This window comes from Pan paniscus, chromosome 6 (genome assembly GCF_029289425.2).
Source record: "Pan paniscus chromosome 6, NHGRI_mPanPan1-v2.0_pri, whole genome shotgun sequence".
NCBI classification, from domain to species: Eukaryota; Metazoa; Chordata; class Mammalia; order Primates; family Hominidae; genus Pan; species Pan paniscus.
The window spans coordinates 98,481,893-98,499,579 of NC_073255.2; the positions used below are offsets into that span (position 1 = coordinate 98,481,893).

At 33.9% G+C, this 17,687-nt stretch overlaps 1 protein-coding gene across 7 annotated transcripts in view; it reads left to right on the top strand.

The window, feature by feature from the left end:
* The window catches only part of CD36 (CD36 molecule (CD36 blood group)), a 190,822-nt gene that overhangs the window by 144,226 nt on the left and 28,909 nt on the right, over nt 1-17,687 (top strand). For 3 of the 7 annotated variants that reach the window (XM_063605948.1, XM_063605949.1, XM_008976331.7), the window contains 2 exons: nt 15,662-15,755; nt 16,226-16,434. In XM_063605948.1, the coding sequence (XP_063462018.1) occupies nt 16,315-16,434 (120 nt within the window). In that variant the 5' untranslated portion in view covers nt 15,662-15,755; nt 16,226-16,314. Of the gene's footprint in view, nt 1-2,823; nt 2,938-5,474; nt 6,582-6,704; nt 8,316-15,661; nt 15,756-15,822; nt 15,934-16,225; nt 16,435-17,687 lie in introns of those variants that run through there. The other 4 variants (XM_063605951.1, XM_008976334.6, XM_003822746.6 and 1 more) reach the window with 4 other exon arrangements.

The window sequence follows — 17,687 nt, forward strand, 5'->3', positions numbered from 1 at the left end:
GAAAATTAAGATAAAAATGGGATGTCAAATAGCCAAAAATCAACAGAACAGACAAATGTAGGATAATTAAAGAAGAAAAAATTAAGAGAAAAGTCTATACTGAAAGCTTATTATAAAAACCAATCTTTTGGGATGTGCTTCTCTATAGCATGGGAAATACTTGATGCTTTTAATTTGGGATTCCAGAAATGGTGTGGTTTCCATGTTTTTATGGATTTATTTCACCTCAAATTTTTGTTCACTGCAGGCTCCTTTCCTCCTGCCTATTTTGATTACCCAATTTTCCCGGAGGGGTTGTTGAAAATGAGAGGAAAACAGGCCTAGCAATGATCTTGGATCAAGTCCAGAAAATGTTCTTAGTCCTTGGAATACATTACATGGAGGATGCCACTCCAAGCCTTGTAAATGCAGCTTGGGAAAATAAATATGCTTAGAGTATTCACTCCGAACACGAAAGCACAGTGTGGTTAACAAGAGGAGAATTGCAGAGTATGCCGAAACATAGAAAACATAAACATTTCAGTTTGGATTTATTATCTTCACCCATGAACTGGGACACTGTAGAACAGAACAGTTTGCATACCTACATAACACAGCTGAGAGACCTTGGGCTCCAAAAGCCAACAAAACATCGTGTCCGAGAAGTCTCTGAGGATCTAAGTACAAATTGAGCAGTGCAAAAGTAGCAGGGCTAGTGGTGTCTTTTGAGAGTGACATTCTGTAGCAATTAAGATTCCATACCTGCTATTGTTTACTTAATTCACAACCCCAGAATACAAAAGAAAAGTGACATTCAGAATCTGAAATGGGATGATCACAGTAAACATGTTTGAGTCCTTCCTTGTTTGCTGGAGAACAATGAGGATGATAGACACTTTCATAAAGACAGGGCTCATGATAACTAAACCTACATAGGAGAGTTAGAAGGATGAAAGATTTCTTTCTGCATAACCACAAGGTAAAGTATTTTATCAAGTCCATTGTAACTGCTCCATAATGTGAAGCAAATTTTAAATGCTGCTACTTAAGTTTCAGGGCTAAAATGAAGTTTAATAGGTAAGTTAGACTTCTCTATTATTCAAAATTTAAATGTGGAAATTCCAAAGTGAAGGTTTTACTTTACTGCTGATAAGTTTGCAATTTTTTTTTTTTATTTCAAGAAGATAACCAGCTATCACAAAGACACATACAGGACAGTTGAAGGGTTTCAATGTTTTAGAATGATTCTGAAGTTCTAAGATATTTGTCTCGTGTATTATAGAATAGTAGTCTGCCACTTTTCATTATCTGAATTCTAATATTTTCTAGTATATACTCATGTAAACATGATATAAACAAAGTGATTTAAATAATTCATAACATTTCCAGAAAAACATTTCTGGAAGTTTTATATATATTTTATATATATACATAAATGATATAAATAATGTACAAAACACACATATTTGTATTTTTTAACAAAGTATTGTATAATGCTTTGTTAAAACCAAAAATGCATTCAGTGTAAGATGTTCCCACTGTTAATTCTATAGATGCTCAGAAATCTTAAGAATATGTGTCAAGTTATTGCAAGGTATTCATTTGAGAAGTAGCACTCCAAACTAAACCTGTTGGTCTCTTGGAAGACAGAAAACTGAAGCTTGTCCAAGAGCAAAACCTTCCCTTAAGGTTTTTGAGAACCAACCTGGAAAATGATGTTATGATTTCACTATAGGATTTGATAGATTGTTTTATATTCCTTTGAAATTATTAGCAGAAGCTGCTGTGCCACTCAAGTGCAGGGTTTGTGCCAAATAATTCTGTGAAGTCTCAGGGCAGAATGATCACTTCTCCATTTAAAAAAAAAAAAAACAGAACAAGAATGGTATCACAGATGTATTATTTCCTGTGTTTCTTTTAAATTATTTTTGTATGCTTCTTAGAAACTTCACCCCACAAGCTTTAAAAAAGTGTAATCAGGCATGCTTCTGTGTTCCTGGAAAATGTTTGTGTGTGTATACACATGCATATCTGCATATGTATTTCAGTCTTTTAGGAAGCTAATGCCCAAGTGTTCTTTATCTTTAAACTTGAGGTAACAGATGATCAGCTGGTGCAGATGTCAATATAATTTTTTAAAAGATAGACTTGCCAGTGTGGTTTAGTGTGTTTATTTATTAAATGGAACAAAAAATCATTTTATGTCATCCTTCATCTGATTTCTTTATATTTTTCTGTTTTAAGATATTCATCATGCTGATCAATTTTTTATGGTTTAAACAAAATAAGAAAAACCTAATATTTTAGCATTTTAAAACACATCATTATGGCCAAGCCTAGAGCCAATGCAAAGTTAAATTATTTCTCTGAACCTTCTCAAAATTATTTATTTTATTTTAAAGACTCCACTTTAGGGACCACCTTTTTAATCCAGGGCTATTATAATATTTCTCAGAACTAAAATTTGTGGTACCCTTAATGACAATGAATTTTTTCTTTCTGCCCGGTAAAATTCAAAATTAATTAATTGCTATTTTTTTCTCAACGTTTAAAAAACTCGGTGCTCATCAACTAAATGCTTATTTTGGCTATGAATTACTGATTTTTTTCCTGCTATTTCATCACACCATGCTTTGAGACCTAGTTATTCTTTTACCTAAATGTTTCTGTTTTTTCCTTGAATAATTTCCTATCTACTCTATGAACACAGTTTACCTAACTATGCTGATCATGGCATTTCCTTATGTTTCTTACCATCATTTAAATGTTGACTAATTTTTTTTCCTACTTAGAGAATTGTTTTTGCAAGCTGTTCAAGTAAGAATTAGGTCTGCCAACATTTTTAGATGGCCTGTAAAATTTACATAATGATTTGGCCATGCCCACATGAGAACTACCTACATATACAGAAGTGCTCTCTTTAATCTGTTACAAGCATGACTTCTATTAAACCTATAGGTAAGATTATTTTCTACTTTTAATGCAGTATGTTTGTTTTTATCCTGACTTTTGATTCATTAGGCCATGTGGTTTAAGTCTAAACTAAGTTACTCTGATATTCGGAATTTCACCTTTAATAATTTTCTGGAAATTTTCTTTTAAAGGTGATATTAGAAATCTCCATTTCAGTCTCAGCATTTCACTAGCATTACATGATGCTCTTGTCTTTTGCAATTTAATATTCAAATTACATAGATTTTTTTATTACTGCATGTGAAGTCCTTCCTCAACTTATAAAGCAGTTAGAACATACTAATACTTTAATACTTCTATAAGTAACGAGCTGGCAACTGAAAAATGTTCACCTATTATACATATATAAGCATAAGTGCGTGTATGCCTAAATGTATGTATGTATACATTTCCATGATTAGTATTCCCTAAAGATTAAAGTGATAAAATAAATGTTGCCTGGTTTTACATTGGTAACTAATGTTATGAGATAGTTCATAGGTCAGTAGAATGAAATTTTATGTTTTATTTAATCTAAAATAATTCTGTTGGTTGCCACCTACATATGTTCACTGTTCATTTTCTATTGTGTCTAGACATTATTTTGCTCTTAATGTAATATCTGGTTAAAATTATTCAACTTGTGCAAGGATTTTGAGAAAAATATGTAAAATTAGATTTTGATCAAGGATAAATGTGTCTTTTTTTTTTTCTTTGAAGAAAAGAGTATAGGCCCTTCAGTCAGTCAGTTTGGGTTCCAGCCCTTGTTCTGCCAAGTACTAGCTGTGTGAACTCAGCTAGTCATCTAAAGAGCCTAGTAAGGAGAGATGATTATTCTGCAAGGTAATACATGTGAAATACTTAGCTCCACACCTGGCAGGTAGTAAGCTCCTACTATGTGTTGACTGTGTTATTGTATGATCATCTTCATTGTTCTTTGCTCTTCAAGTCTTTGTTCACCCATTCAATCTAGAATTACAATGCAAGTTATACTAAAATGCTTCTTTTCATTTGCTGAACTGTTAAAATAATCGCTTAGTTTTCTTTTAAATGGTATCTACTACTATAAGATATTCTTGTATCTGCATATAGCCTTACATTTTAAAGTTTAAATCTACTATCTGATCTTCAGCTTAAAGGTAGGTAGACTTTATAGGTTATCCCATTTAACAAGAAAGGACAACAGGAATACAATGATTATTACGTCTTGCCTAGTTCACAAATCCTATTGCTAATAAAGGAATCACATGGGCCATGTGATTCCTCTTCCAGAACTCTTGTTACCCATCTGTCATTTGCTTCTCAAATATGTTGCAATATTTGTTACTCAACTTACTGTACTCTTCCTCTTTTATTTCACAAGTGTTACATTCCATGAATCAGCTTGTCCAAAAGTACTGTTAAAAGGATTTTTTTTAACTATACAAATGCTAAAAGAAAGTTTATTTTTTTTTTGTATGCTCAAAGTGGATAAAGGCTTTCAAAGCATGATACAATCCTCAAAAGGAAATGACTCAAAGTTTATGGAATAAAAATGTAAACATTTCTGTAAGTTACACATACAAACAGAAAAGTAAAAATTGTCAAATTAAAAAAAATTGTCAAATGTCCAAAGACTATTTTCCTACTAATTATTAAGAAAGGGGCAAAGCAATTTATGGAAAAAAAGGTGAAAAGGATATTGTTACAAATGTTTTAAAATAAAAATGGCTAATATACTTTAGAAAATTATAAAATTACTGGGGGAAGGTTAACACACACTTAACATTTGTTACTTCTGAGGAATACAATTGGGGATTGAGGCTTCTCATTGTACACTTTTCTATAATTTTCAATATTTCTTTCTCTCCATACTTAATACTTTTTCCAAAATAAAATTATGCATGATAGCCAGTGATGGCCATAGCAATTATTTGTTGTTGTTTTTGTTTTTTGAGACAGAGTCTCACTCTATTGCCCGGGCTGGAGTATAGTGGCACAATCTTAGCTCACTGCAAACCTCCGCCCCCCAGGTTCAAGCGATTTTCCTGTCTCAGCCTCCTGAGTAGTTGGGATTACAGGCATGCACCACCACACCTGGCTAATTTTTGTATTTTTAGTAGAGAGGAGGTTTCACCATGTTGGTCAAGCTACTCTTGAACTCCTGACCTCAAGTGATCCGCCCACCTCAGCCTCCCAAAGTGCTGGGATTACAGGTGTGAGCCACCAAGCCCAGCCACAATTATTTGTTAAACAAAAACTATGTCAGGCTCTGTGCTAAATCCTTCATATTATCACTTTTAATCTTTACAGCAATTCTGTGAGGGAGATATTTCTACCATGTTTAAGAGAGGTAAAGTAGTTAGCAATAAGTCATACACTTAGGAAGTGATGAATTCCAAATTCAGACTCGGATTCCATTGATTTTCCTAGCAGATGTTCTTAATCTGAATCAAACCATTACATATCCATGGTATGAAGCAGCAGCATAATAGTCTCTCATTTCCACTCATTCTCACTACTTGTAAAGCATTATGATGGTTATAATAGTCTTGTGTGTGTCTGTTTATTCAACTTATTACCAACTATGAGCTTATTCTATACTATAGGGGTTCAGTGGTGAATTAAAGAGACAAGCATCCCCCTCCTCAAAAACGCAACATTCTAGCAAGTGCAAAGGCAGGTGCAAAGTTCAGTGGTGAATTAAACAGACAAGCATCCCCCTCTGCAAAAACCCAACATTCTAGCAGGTGCAAAGACAGGACAAAAACAAAAGTCAATTGGCAGAATTTCTTCGATGGTGATAAGTGACCTGTGGAAAATAAAGCAGAGAACGGAGAGGGGAGGAGACTTGTAGGAAGTGGGGGTGATGAAATGGGGAGTGTTGAGTGCCTAGAAATTTTCAGGCTCCTGTCAAGTATTGTACACTACTCATCTCTTAGCTCTTATTATTACTCTTTTATTTAGTTTTCTCTATTCTTTGATTATGAAAATGAGAGCAATGAATATGTTAATTAACTTGATTATGGCAATCATTTTACAGTGCATACACATGTCAAAATGATTCATACCTTGATAAATCTGGAAAAAGAAGAACAAGCAGTTAACTTCCAATTGCAAGTCAATATAACTAGGGCCCGGTAGCCTGAGGATTTAAACTTACATCCTTCCAATTTCTAACCCTATGTGATCTCTTGCAAAAAAAAAAAAAAAAGAATTTCCAAAGAATTGTGTCTAAACTGACTGAAGTAGGTTGAAAATTATATCCTGTCATTCTAATAAATTAATCCAGTGTTATAGTGGATTTACATAAAGCAAGGTATATGCTCACATAAAACACATCCCTTCAAAATATGGTGGGTGCATAGTCTTTAAAAAAATGAAAACCCCAACACTCTTTACTTTAAAATGGGTACAGCATTTTGCTATGTTATTGTTTAAGGTCTATATTTTTCTAAAAATCCACGGTTGCAGATTTGACTCAGCTGTGTGCTTTCAGGTCTTGTATGCTAAGCTACTCAGGAACTGTTGTCTATGGGATTGAACACTTAACAGCTGTCTCTGGGAATGTAAATTTGATTCTTTGGACTGCTCATGGGACTCTGTGACATTTTCCTCTCCAGCGACAGCAGATTTGAATGGTATTAGGCTACTGATTAAATAATACCCAAGTAAGTTTAATGTCAGCTTAGGCATCTATTTTGCATGTATTTTTTCTGAAATAATCTTTCTCTAATTGTGATCATATTTTCATTATACTTTAGTCTTTTAATATCTTTAAAATATGCTCTTTTAAACAGGTCTTATCTGAACCCTTTCGTTGGTAATCTTTTTCTGAATTGTCAGAGTGTGAATGTATGAGAATTAAGGTTGAGAAATAAATTAGCTTAAATACAAAACAGCTATCTACAAAATAGATATTCTTAACCAAAATAATATTTGTCTTTATACTACCATTTTATATCGTGCCACCAAGATAAAAGGTCGCAGTTACTTAAGGGAATTACCTTCTTAAGTTTCATGAAATCACTGAGTTATTCTTTTCTAACTGAAAGCATAAATTATAAAGAGATTGCACATGGTCACTTCTACTTTATCCTAATTAAGTGGTCTGAGATTTGAAAAAAAAGTAATAGACTTACAATATTTTTATGACTTATTTTTTAAATAAATATGTCAGTAAAAACTTTCCTGGGGAAAAAAAATGCTCGAGGAGAAAAGAGTGTTTGGGGTTTTTTTTCCAGTTGTATGGCACTGCTTGCAAATGAAAGGATTCCTTGTGTGCCTCACATGCCCAAAAAGGACAGCACAAGCATTCTAACTATAAGGACTGGTTTAAATATGACCTAATGAACTAAATATATTTCTGCCTGGTATTCTTAGGTTACTTTACTTCTAAGGTTGTTTGAATGCATTTATCCAGCTCTCCTATCAAATACATGCCAGGTTAACCCTGTGAAGGTTTTCCTGTATGATTCTGAGAATTTCTTTATAAGAACAGGGTCTTGATAGTGAAGGTTCTTTCCCCAAAGTGCAAGGCCTTCTATTTTGATTCAATATCAACATAATGCTTTTTTTTTTTTGAAAGTGACTTAAGTACTAAAGATTATCCTCAATAGTAATTCTACTTAGACATATTTTGGTTGAAGAAATTTAAGGAGTTTATTTTTTGTAGGAGCACTGTGCTGTGATCATGAAATTTTTGCAAAACTAACAGAAAATGATAAACAGTTAAGAACTTCCAGCTAGAACAATAGGCTGTTTCCTTTTTTTAAGTCAGTTTGTCATCCTTGCTGATTGACAGTCTCCAATTGTTTTCAGAATTATTAGTCTGACAGTATTTCAGAATTACGCTGTATAAAAAGTACATTAAATTTAAACTTAATAAGTTTCGCAAGCTCAGTCAAGACAGGGAAGTGAGAATATGATTATTCTTCCAAATTTACTATTTCCACCAGCGGTCTCAGTTCAGCATCTGAGAATATGTTAGGGGAAGCTCAGCAAGTCAGTTTCTTTTGTTTTTCTGGCCTCTGACTTACTTGGATGGGAAATAGCCAAAAAAAAAAAAAAAAAGCTGAATATCTCAGATATAGGTAATGGGTCTTCACCAGAACATAAAAATAGACCCTTATTAGCCATATCAGTAATGTGCTGTGTGGGGGATTTTTTTTTCTTTCAATTCCTCTGGCAACAAACCACACACTGGGATCTGACACTGTAGAGTGCTTTTTTTCCTCTTTTTTTTGGGGGGGGGGAGGGGGTGTGGTTGCATATTTAAACTCTCACGCATTTATGTAATGAGGACTGCAGTGTAGGACTTTCCTGCAGAATACCATTTGATCCTATTAAGAATTGTCCAAATGTTGGAGCATTTGATTGAAAAATCCTTCTTAGCCATTTTAAAGGTAAGTTGTATGATTTTTCTTTAAATAAAAAAGACTAAGGGATTTTTCCCATCACCCAGATGACGGGAGGTGACACTACTGTATAAATACTCCTAAGAAGTTATATAGGAGGACAGGAAAAAAGGTAGTAACTGTTTTCTTAGTCACTAGGCTTTATCTAAAAATCAGCTTTGCATTATTTTCAACTTATCAGCCTTCCTATATTTTATGCTTAAACCATACCCAATGGCATTTCATGTCGTATGTATAAGTTAATATTTAAAGTGATTTATAATCCAATCTGGATTATTATAAAACTTTCATTTTATACTTAGGCTATTTATACATGATGTTTAAATGATGAAGATCATTATAGTGCAGACCAATATAATGAGGTTAGATGTTATAAATGACTTACAGCTCTTATGTCAACATGTTGTCTAATATGCAATTATTAACTATTACTTTACAGAGTCATTAGCTTGTTTAATTTTCAATCTGAATTGCACAACTTTTGGTATACCTGACTTGCTCTACATGATCAAATGCAAAGTGTATTTTGGATATGTGCTTTTTAAGTTCTTTTCTGTAATGAACAAAGATATTGTCATTGTTACTGGGAATAGCAAAGTATATTACTTTTAAATAATCTGAAATTTAATTAGTGTAAATTAGTAGAATAAAAATAAAGTTAATGTTTTTTTTGATTCAGGGAGCTTATTACAAATAGTACTGAATTATTAGATGATGATGCCAAGTTGAAGTAAAGGAGAAATCAATTTGGAGGAATTAAGTAAAAGCCTCAAATTAATTATATATTAACTAAAATTATAAATAACTGTAAATGGCATAAATTCTCTAGAGTACATCCCAGTTTCTGAAATCATCAAGTAGCATATTGAAACCTGTTTTGTAAAGATTTGCATGTACTTTTTAGTCTTTTTCTGTGTGGTTTGAAGTCGGTAATGTGTGTTGAAGCTAAGAAAATATTGCTTTAAATATTGGTTCACAAGGAAGCCAAAATGAAATATTTAAAAATGTTTGTTATATAGAAAGTCCAGTGGTCCTTTGGAATTTACAAGAAAATAAGAACTAAAATAGAAATCATTTAATTTACCAGACTCATTAGTGAACCAGAACAATAAACCAAACAGAGAACCATCAGATAATGGGTTAGCCTGGGAAGAATATTAGTTACAACTGGAGGTACTTGCACAGAGTGTACTGAATTTGGAATTTACCTTGGAAGTTATAGTTACCACCCTATTTTTTTAAGGAATTTTTTTAACCTTGTTTACTTTAACACATTTGAACCCTGCACGTGTGTGTATTTCCTGTGTGTTTCCTGAAAAGGAAAGTTTAAGATAATTCTGTAACTATCAGATACTTAATTCTGTAAGTATCCTCTCATCTAATCCGAAGATGTTTTTGTTCACTGGCCCAAGATGTGTCTGAAACTTGCAAGTAGCATTGGTCTAAACTAGTAGCTGTCTTTCCATTTGCATATTTTAATTCCATACATATATGATCACATTTCATTATAATCTAACTATTTTGCAAATACTCATTTCTACTTTTGTAAAATATACACATTTATTAGATTTTTAAAACACTTGGCCAATATGAAATAACACTTTACTGTTATGGTTTGAAATGATACTTCATAGTAATATTTCAAAATAACAATAACATTTTCTACAATATAAATATATATTATTTTACTTCATTTAATACTTGCAACCTTATTTGATGTAAGTAAACTCATTTTAGAGAAAACTGTGTCACAGACAAACTTCAATACTAACACCCAGAACTGAATCTACATTTCTTGGCTTCAAGGCCCAGCATTTTTGGCATTACAAACCTTATAGTGTCTGTTTATAGTAGAATTTGGGGTGTGGAAAAAAGACATTAGCATTCTTGTCTAAGGTTCAAAAATTAAGAATGGGTCTAGATAATACTCTTTAAGTCAGTATGAACTTAAGGGAATAATTTCAAACCTACAGTAATCCCTGGTTCATAAGTCTTTAAAAGACGGGACTTGTTTCTAGAAGGATCCCAAGTATAATATATAAAGTCCAATGTATTTATTGCATTAATTTTTAAAGACTACCATCAAAACAAGTTTCAAATTGCAATATTTGAGAAGTATATAATTATTTTATATTACAGATGTCTATCAAGTTTTTTCCTATTTTACATTTTTACCATCATATATTCTGATAGGATGGAAATGGACATGAGATAACTTCAGTAAGATAAGATTCTGGAGATCTCATAGTCCAGTTATTTGAAAATTATTTGTGGAGCCCATGGGTTCTTTGGAGATGACTCAGAGCCCAAGTGAAGCGTGACTGGAAAAGGGAAGAGGCACAGTTTCTGCTCCTTTCTTTTACCAAATAGCTCTTCTTTGAACTATCTTTTATATTGGTATTGTGCATAAAATTTACCTTGAAAGGAGAATTCTATCTCTAAACATGATTTTATAAAGAATGACCTAATGACCTTATGTTGATGAAACATAATCATAGTTAAATGATTGTTTTACACCCATTTCTACTACCTTGAATTTGAATCTACATTTTTACTCATGTATAGGGAACTGTGTCTTTATAAACATACATAGTTATGATAAGAATGTGAAAAAAGTAATTTTAAAAACTAACTTCTATACTCATGCAAACCGTTGAATGAATTCCCCCAAGTCCTCCAAAAACTAGATTTTATGGACAGATGCTGTATTTTTTAGGTAAGGAAAACTCTCTGTATCAAGAGAATGGAAAACAAGAGTGTGGTCTGGTTTTCTATCCTAAGAAACAGTGGGAGGAAGGCTTATAGATAGAAAAAAAAGAAATTTTAGCAATCTACTGATCAGTAAGAAAATGTCATTTAGGTCTGGCAAGTGTCTATGGTACAAGTACCCTGGAAATGTAAAACTTTTCAAATTTCATAGTTTACATCCCAGCAGATGTTACTTCAGGGCCATGCCTTTTCTGGGTGGAGTTTCCAAGGGAACACAGCTTTATAAACACAAGGGATTAATTACAGATGCTCTGGGGACTTGCTCTAATATTCTAAACTGTTTACTGAAGAGGCTTCTTATATCTCAGTCTAATGCAGGCTTTGCAAAAAGCTTAGTCTCTGTTTCTACTGGGTTCCCAATATAGTGGAAGGGTATTTTGCTTAAAAGTTCATTACAGAAACACTGTTGACCTGATAACCAAAAAAAAAAAAAAAGTTATATTTTTCCTCCCTCTTTCAAAGATGACCCAACGGAATAGGGTCCACTCATGAATTCTACAAAAGGAATAGGATTTATAATCTATAAACTGGACAGAAGGCAACTGAGCTGCCTATAGAATCAAGAAAGGCATGTAATTAGTTGCCTATTAAAACACGTCTTCTTATTTTCTCTTTCTTCTTTATACAAGTCTCAATTAGTTTTCTGTATCTTGGCTTTCTAAATTTAAGTATTTTAAGCAGGAAGTAAATTATTACCGATACAGTATCAATATCTTGTCTGTTTCTTATAAAGGACAAGTAACAATTAGTAAAGAATAAAATTTAATCTACAATTAGCAAATGAAATTAATTACCTATTTTCATATATAAGGAGTTGTGTTATTAAGAAAACTGAGTAAGCATAACCCAAATTTTTTTATGCTCTAGACAGCTAAATTTGGTGGAATGGTGGAGACAAACTACATTCTTTCTCTGAAGATAAATATAGGTGGAAAAGCTGTTGACTACAATGTGCTATTTAACATGAGCTTTTCTCTTTTGTATTTGGTGCACGTCTTACGTAGTATGGGTGGTCCTCCCTTGCCTCAGGTGAATAAAACTAATTATAATTTTGTCATATGCAGCTTAAGGATAGAGTATGATTATAATAACAATACTTCATTACTCATGGTGTCAAGGCACCGAGTGATAATAAATGAACCCAACTAATGTCACGTATTTTGCCTATTCTTAGGAAAAAGGTAGAAACTTAAAGTAATAAGAGGCAATCAATCAGTTGAAAATTTGAACAAATAGACAAGTTCAGTTTGTCTAGCTCTTTTTTCAAAATATCAGCACATGGATTGAAGTTTTGTTAGATTAATACTTGTAATTTTGCTTGTATATCATCCTGACCAATGTTAGATTGAGAACTGTCTAACCATAGAATTCAACAGAATAAATTACTTGATACTTCTGTTTTCTAATGTATGTGACTCTACAGCAGTGGGATGTGTACACTATCTCACTTCAGTTTTAAGTTCAAAGCAGACAGAGCTAGGCAGTACCCAGGCCTGTCCATTGCTCAACATATCTAGGCTCAGAGTCCATAGAAGTTATAATAATCAGTTTTCAGGTCTAGAGAGGGAGCCATTGGAGAGCATGCACTACTCCCTGGTTTCTTCAGTGGTTACTGTTGGAACTCTTTACCCCTTGCAGAAACTCTTCTCTGTAGTGCATGGAGCTACTTGAATAAAGAAGAATGATTTGGGAAAAGGCCAGATAGATTCACAACTAGGTTGTGGCATAGAATCTGGAGAAGGGCTAATATATGCACATATACTTATTCTAACAGCAATAGAGTTATAATTTTAAATCATTTTGTATCACATTTGTCAGAGTTGCAAATGACATTAATATTGAATGAGTAATTTTTAGTGAAGTTTATGTGGAACATAAAATAACTGTCCCAGAGAGATAACTTAATCCTTGAGTTATACATGTTTTAAATAGATTTTCATACTATATTAACAAAACTGGAATATGACACTGGGGGTTTCCTGCTGCATTTTTTATGTGGGCTCATAAAGCTGTGGGTTTCTACAGAGATTCTCCTAGAGCTTCCTAACAGTGAGGATAAAGAGTGTCAGGCAGGAACAGGAAGACAAAGTTAAGAAACAGAGTCTCTGGGTTTCTCAACTGCTGTGGAATCAGTCATTTTACCTAATGGACTTCCACGTAAGAATTGAAAAACCAGTTCAGCTGCTTAAATTAAAAAATGCTGGTCTCATTTTATCATCTCATTTTACGCATGAGGAAATTGAGGTGTAGAGAGATTACGTGGCTTGTCTGCTTTCATTTAGCAAGACAGTGACAAATCAGTCTTTGGTTTAATCTTGTCCCTTCATCTCAATTGAACCAGCTGGGATCGCTATATTTTAATTGCTTCGTTAAGTATAACTTGCAGAAAATATTTGGGGATGGTCTATGAAATGGGCATTCAATAAAATATTATGTACCTAATAAACTACCCTAAATCTCATTATCAGTTCACAACATACAGAACACCAGCATGACATTCTCTAGTTAGTGATTACTATGGTTGCTTAAAAGATGGTTTCAAGAAAAGTTTCAAGTGCTTTACAATTACGCATTGCAAAGGAAATTCTATTCGACAATATCCAGTCCTGATTACCAGCATTAAATTACTCATTCCATTGCATTAGGACAGCCATGGACAAAGCCATATGAGGTAGCATGGTATACGATTTCCAAGGGCAGGGAAAGCTATTGTTACCACTCCACCCTGAACAATTAATAAAAAGCCAGCCCTACTTGCTCAGTGAGACAGAAAATTCCACAGGAAAAACAAATCACTTGTTTAGACTTATGTGCATTCCCTTTACATTGGAGAAAAATGACACTAAAGAACTAGTCAGTCTTCTTAATCACCAAGACCTTGATGTAAATGAAGTTTATTGCATCCTATGGTTTATACTGGAAAGTATCCTATGTATAAGGGAATAGGCAAAGGGGAATCCCAAAGGTTAAGGGAACATATGTAAATAATAAAATTGCCAAGAAAAATATTTGTAACATTTATTCCTACATTTTTGGGGAAAATATCATTTTCTTATTCTTTTCTTAGCTCTACAGGTAATGTTTTTGAAAAACTATATGATTACTAAAGTGGAAGTAAATACTAATAAAATCATAAGAGTGGTACCTCTGTTGCAAGACAGCTGTGGAGGGAAAACCTGAAATTATAACAAACCACAATTATTAATACACTTACAACATTAACAACAATATTCTATGTGCCCTTTTTTGACTGCAGCCTTCATTCCGTTGGCACATATGTTTTCTTTGGCCATGAGCATTTCAAAGTAGAGAATAATTGTTTATAAACTATAAAGCGCATTCTGACTATAAATGACACGCCAACCCCATTATTGACAAAATGTCATTGCAACAACAAAAAAGTTCAAATAAATGTGTTTTCAAATACTAGTTAGAATTAACTCTCATTATTACAGTAGGATCCACTCATTTCACAAACTGTATTCGTTCTTCCAATCTTTTTTTTTTTTTTTTGAGATGGAGTTTCACTCTTGTTGCCCAGGCTGGAGTGCAATGGCATGATCTCGGCTCACCGCAACCTCCGCCTCCTGGGTTCAAGCGATTCTCCTGCCTCAGCCTCCAGAGTAGCTGGGATTACAAGCATGTGCCACCACGCCCGGCTAACTTTGTATGTTTAGTAGAGATGGGGTTTCTCTGTGTTGGTCGGGCTGGTCTCAAACTCCCAACCTCAGGTGATCCACCCGCCTCAGCCTCCCAAAGTGCTAGGATGACAGGTGTGAGCCACCACGCCCGGCTCTCCCAATCTTTATATAATAATCACATACTATGGCTGGGCATGGTGGCTCACGCCTGTCATCCCAGCACTTTGGGAGGCTGAGGTGGGTGGATCACGAGGTCAGGAGTTCGAGACCAGCCTGACCAACATGGTGAAACCCCATCTCTACTAAAAATACAAAAATTAGCCAGGCATGGTGGTGTGCACCTGTAATCCCAGCTACACAGGAGGCTGAGTCAGGAGAATTGCTTGAACCCAGGAGGCAGAGGTTGCAGTGAGCCGAGATCGTGCCACTGCACTCCAGCCTGGGTGACAGAGAAAGACTCCGTCTCAAAAAATAATAATAATCACATACTTTAAGAAGACACCAAACATTAGATTGACAAATATATACTAACGCAAACTACCTAATTTTAACAGAATTAGCATGAATCAACTGCAAGTGACAAACTATATTGTAGTTGAATGTGTAGGGAAAAAATTCTTCAGTAAGAGAGCAATGCCATGGTTGAAACAAGACATCCTCTACATTTTATATTTGCTTCAAATTCTTTACAGCTGTAGTCTATCCAAAGTCGTCAATAAAACTGAAAGTAAGATACACTTATTTTAAAAATTCCGTGTTTTAAACAGTTTTTAGGACAAGCCATTCAGGCCTGAACTCAGTATTCATGAAAATTAGACTTTCTTTTAACAGTTATTTTAAGTATGGTGATATTAGAGAGTGTCCCAGTATAAAATTTCTGAGAATTTTTTTTTCTATTTACCCATGCTTTTCTTATTTTCACAGATAGCTTTCCAATGATTAGACGAATTGATTCTTTCTGTGACTCATCAGTTCATTTCCTGTAAAATTCATGTCTTGCTGTTGATTTGTGAATAAGGTATCGTAAATAAAACATCTGTTACCATACTTGCTTATCATTTAATGGAAAACACATCAGTCAACCCACATTCTGTTCGCAGGAGAGCTCCAGAAGGGGTGTGGAAGGTTGTGTTGGGTGGAGAAACCAGATAGTGAGGATGCAACTAAGTTGCTGAGACAAGGGAAGAGAGATGAGGGTGAGAGTTCTCCTTAGATAAGATTTCAATATGTTAATCATGCGTAGAAAGAAAATTAAAAAGGAGGAATATGAAGAAATTCAGATATGACATTATTAGTTCTGGCACTGGTAGGCATTAGAAGCAAGAAAAGGGAGACGGACCGAGGAAGCCACTTTGGTGAAACAAAAAGAAAAGCATTTGTTTATTTAAAACGGGCAAAATGATACGTTTCAGTGGGTGTTTTCTTTGTACTTTGATCTTTTTGTACTGATATTTAAGCTTCTGTTTTATGATCTCTTTCTAATGATAGAACCAGAGCTTGTAGAAACCACTTTAATCATATCCAGGAGTTTGCAAGAAACAGGTGCTTAACACTAATTCACCTCCTGAACAAGAAAAATGGGCTGTGACCGGAACTGTGGGCTCATCGCTGGGGCTGTCATTGGTGCTGTCCTGGCTGTGTTTGGAGGTATTCTAATGCCAGTTGGAGACCTGCTTATCCAGAAGACAATTAAAAAGGTACAAGTAGTCCAAAGAATATGCCTTCTCGTTTTGATTGATTCTAACTTCTCTTCTTTTGCTTTGTATTTACCTGCTTTATATTTCATGGTAACTGCTAATTTTGTATCTTTGACATAAAGGTAATTATGAACCACTGCAACTCTATATGATGTGACTTTATGTGAAATGTTATAATGTATATTTAACATGACTCCATTGCTATCTTAAATATAAATACCAAATTCTATTAAAAGCTGTCTACAGGTATGCATGTTAGTAGAAATAATTGTTTTAAGTTATGTCCAAAGAGCATGTTGGCATGCTTTTGAATAGGAAATAAGTGAGTATATTTTGTAAAAGCACATTTATAAAAGAAGTTGCACTTTAGTTAATACTGAGAAAAGTAAAACTGTGTGTGTGTGTGTGTGTGTAATGTGTTTAATATTGAAACATAAATCCTTATTAAATTGTAGGTAAACTTGTTTGGTAATACACTGTTTAGTAATCCACTATTTTTATATATGTGTAATAATCTCATCTCATAAATATTTTCTATTTATGAAGCTTCATATTTGAATCTTAGAAAATACTTTCTGAAATATGCAGAACATGTCTTAGTATAAAACAAATTGACTGTAGTGTGAAAAAACAGAATGATTGAATAGATGGGCTTTGCACAACAACCTAGAATTCATCTCCCACCCTAGCTTATTCGAATTAGCTACACACTCACTCATCAGAAACGTTGATTGATAGGGGGAAGAAGAGAATAAAGGGAAGCAGATCTGCTGAAGTTCTAAATCAGGGATGGCAAATTCAAATGCCTGCAGGAGTTTGGATACAGGGGTTAAAATTTAAGGTGCCAAGAACAAGATAAAATGAAGAACAGGAACTGCTGTGAACTAGACTGTGTGTTTACTGCCTGAAGGCATAAATGTTCATTTTATTAAACATAATACTGGCCAAATAAAACGAGTTCTGCCTTCAACTCTCTACCTGGTTAGGATGGCAATGACCTAGACAAAGGGTTAGTAAGCATAGTGCACAATGGAGAACAGGAGGAATTGAATTTTTATTAAATTTTTATTGCTATATTGTTAGTATTTTTAATATTTTTGATCCACAGTTAGTTGAATCTGCAGATGTGGAACCCATGAATACAGAGGGCTGACTGTATTGTGTTTATTGCTAACATATTGCAGAACTTCAGCCTCATGCATTTAACTGAAAAAACATATATAAATTAGTATCCCCTGCCTTGGAATTCTTAG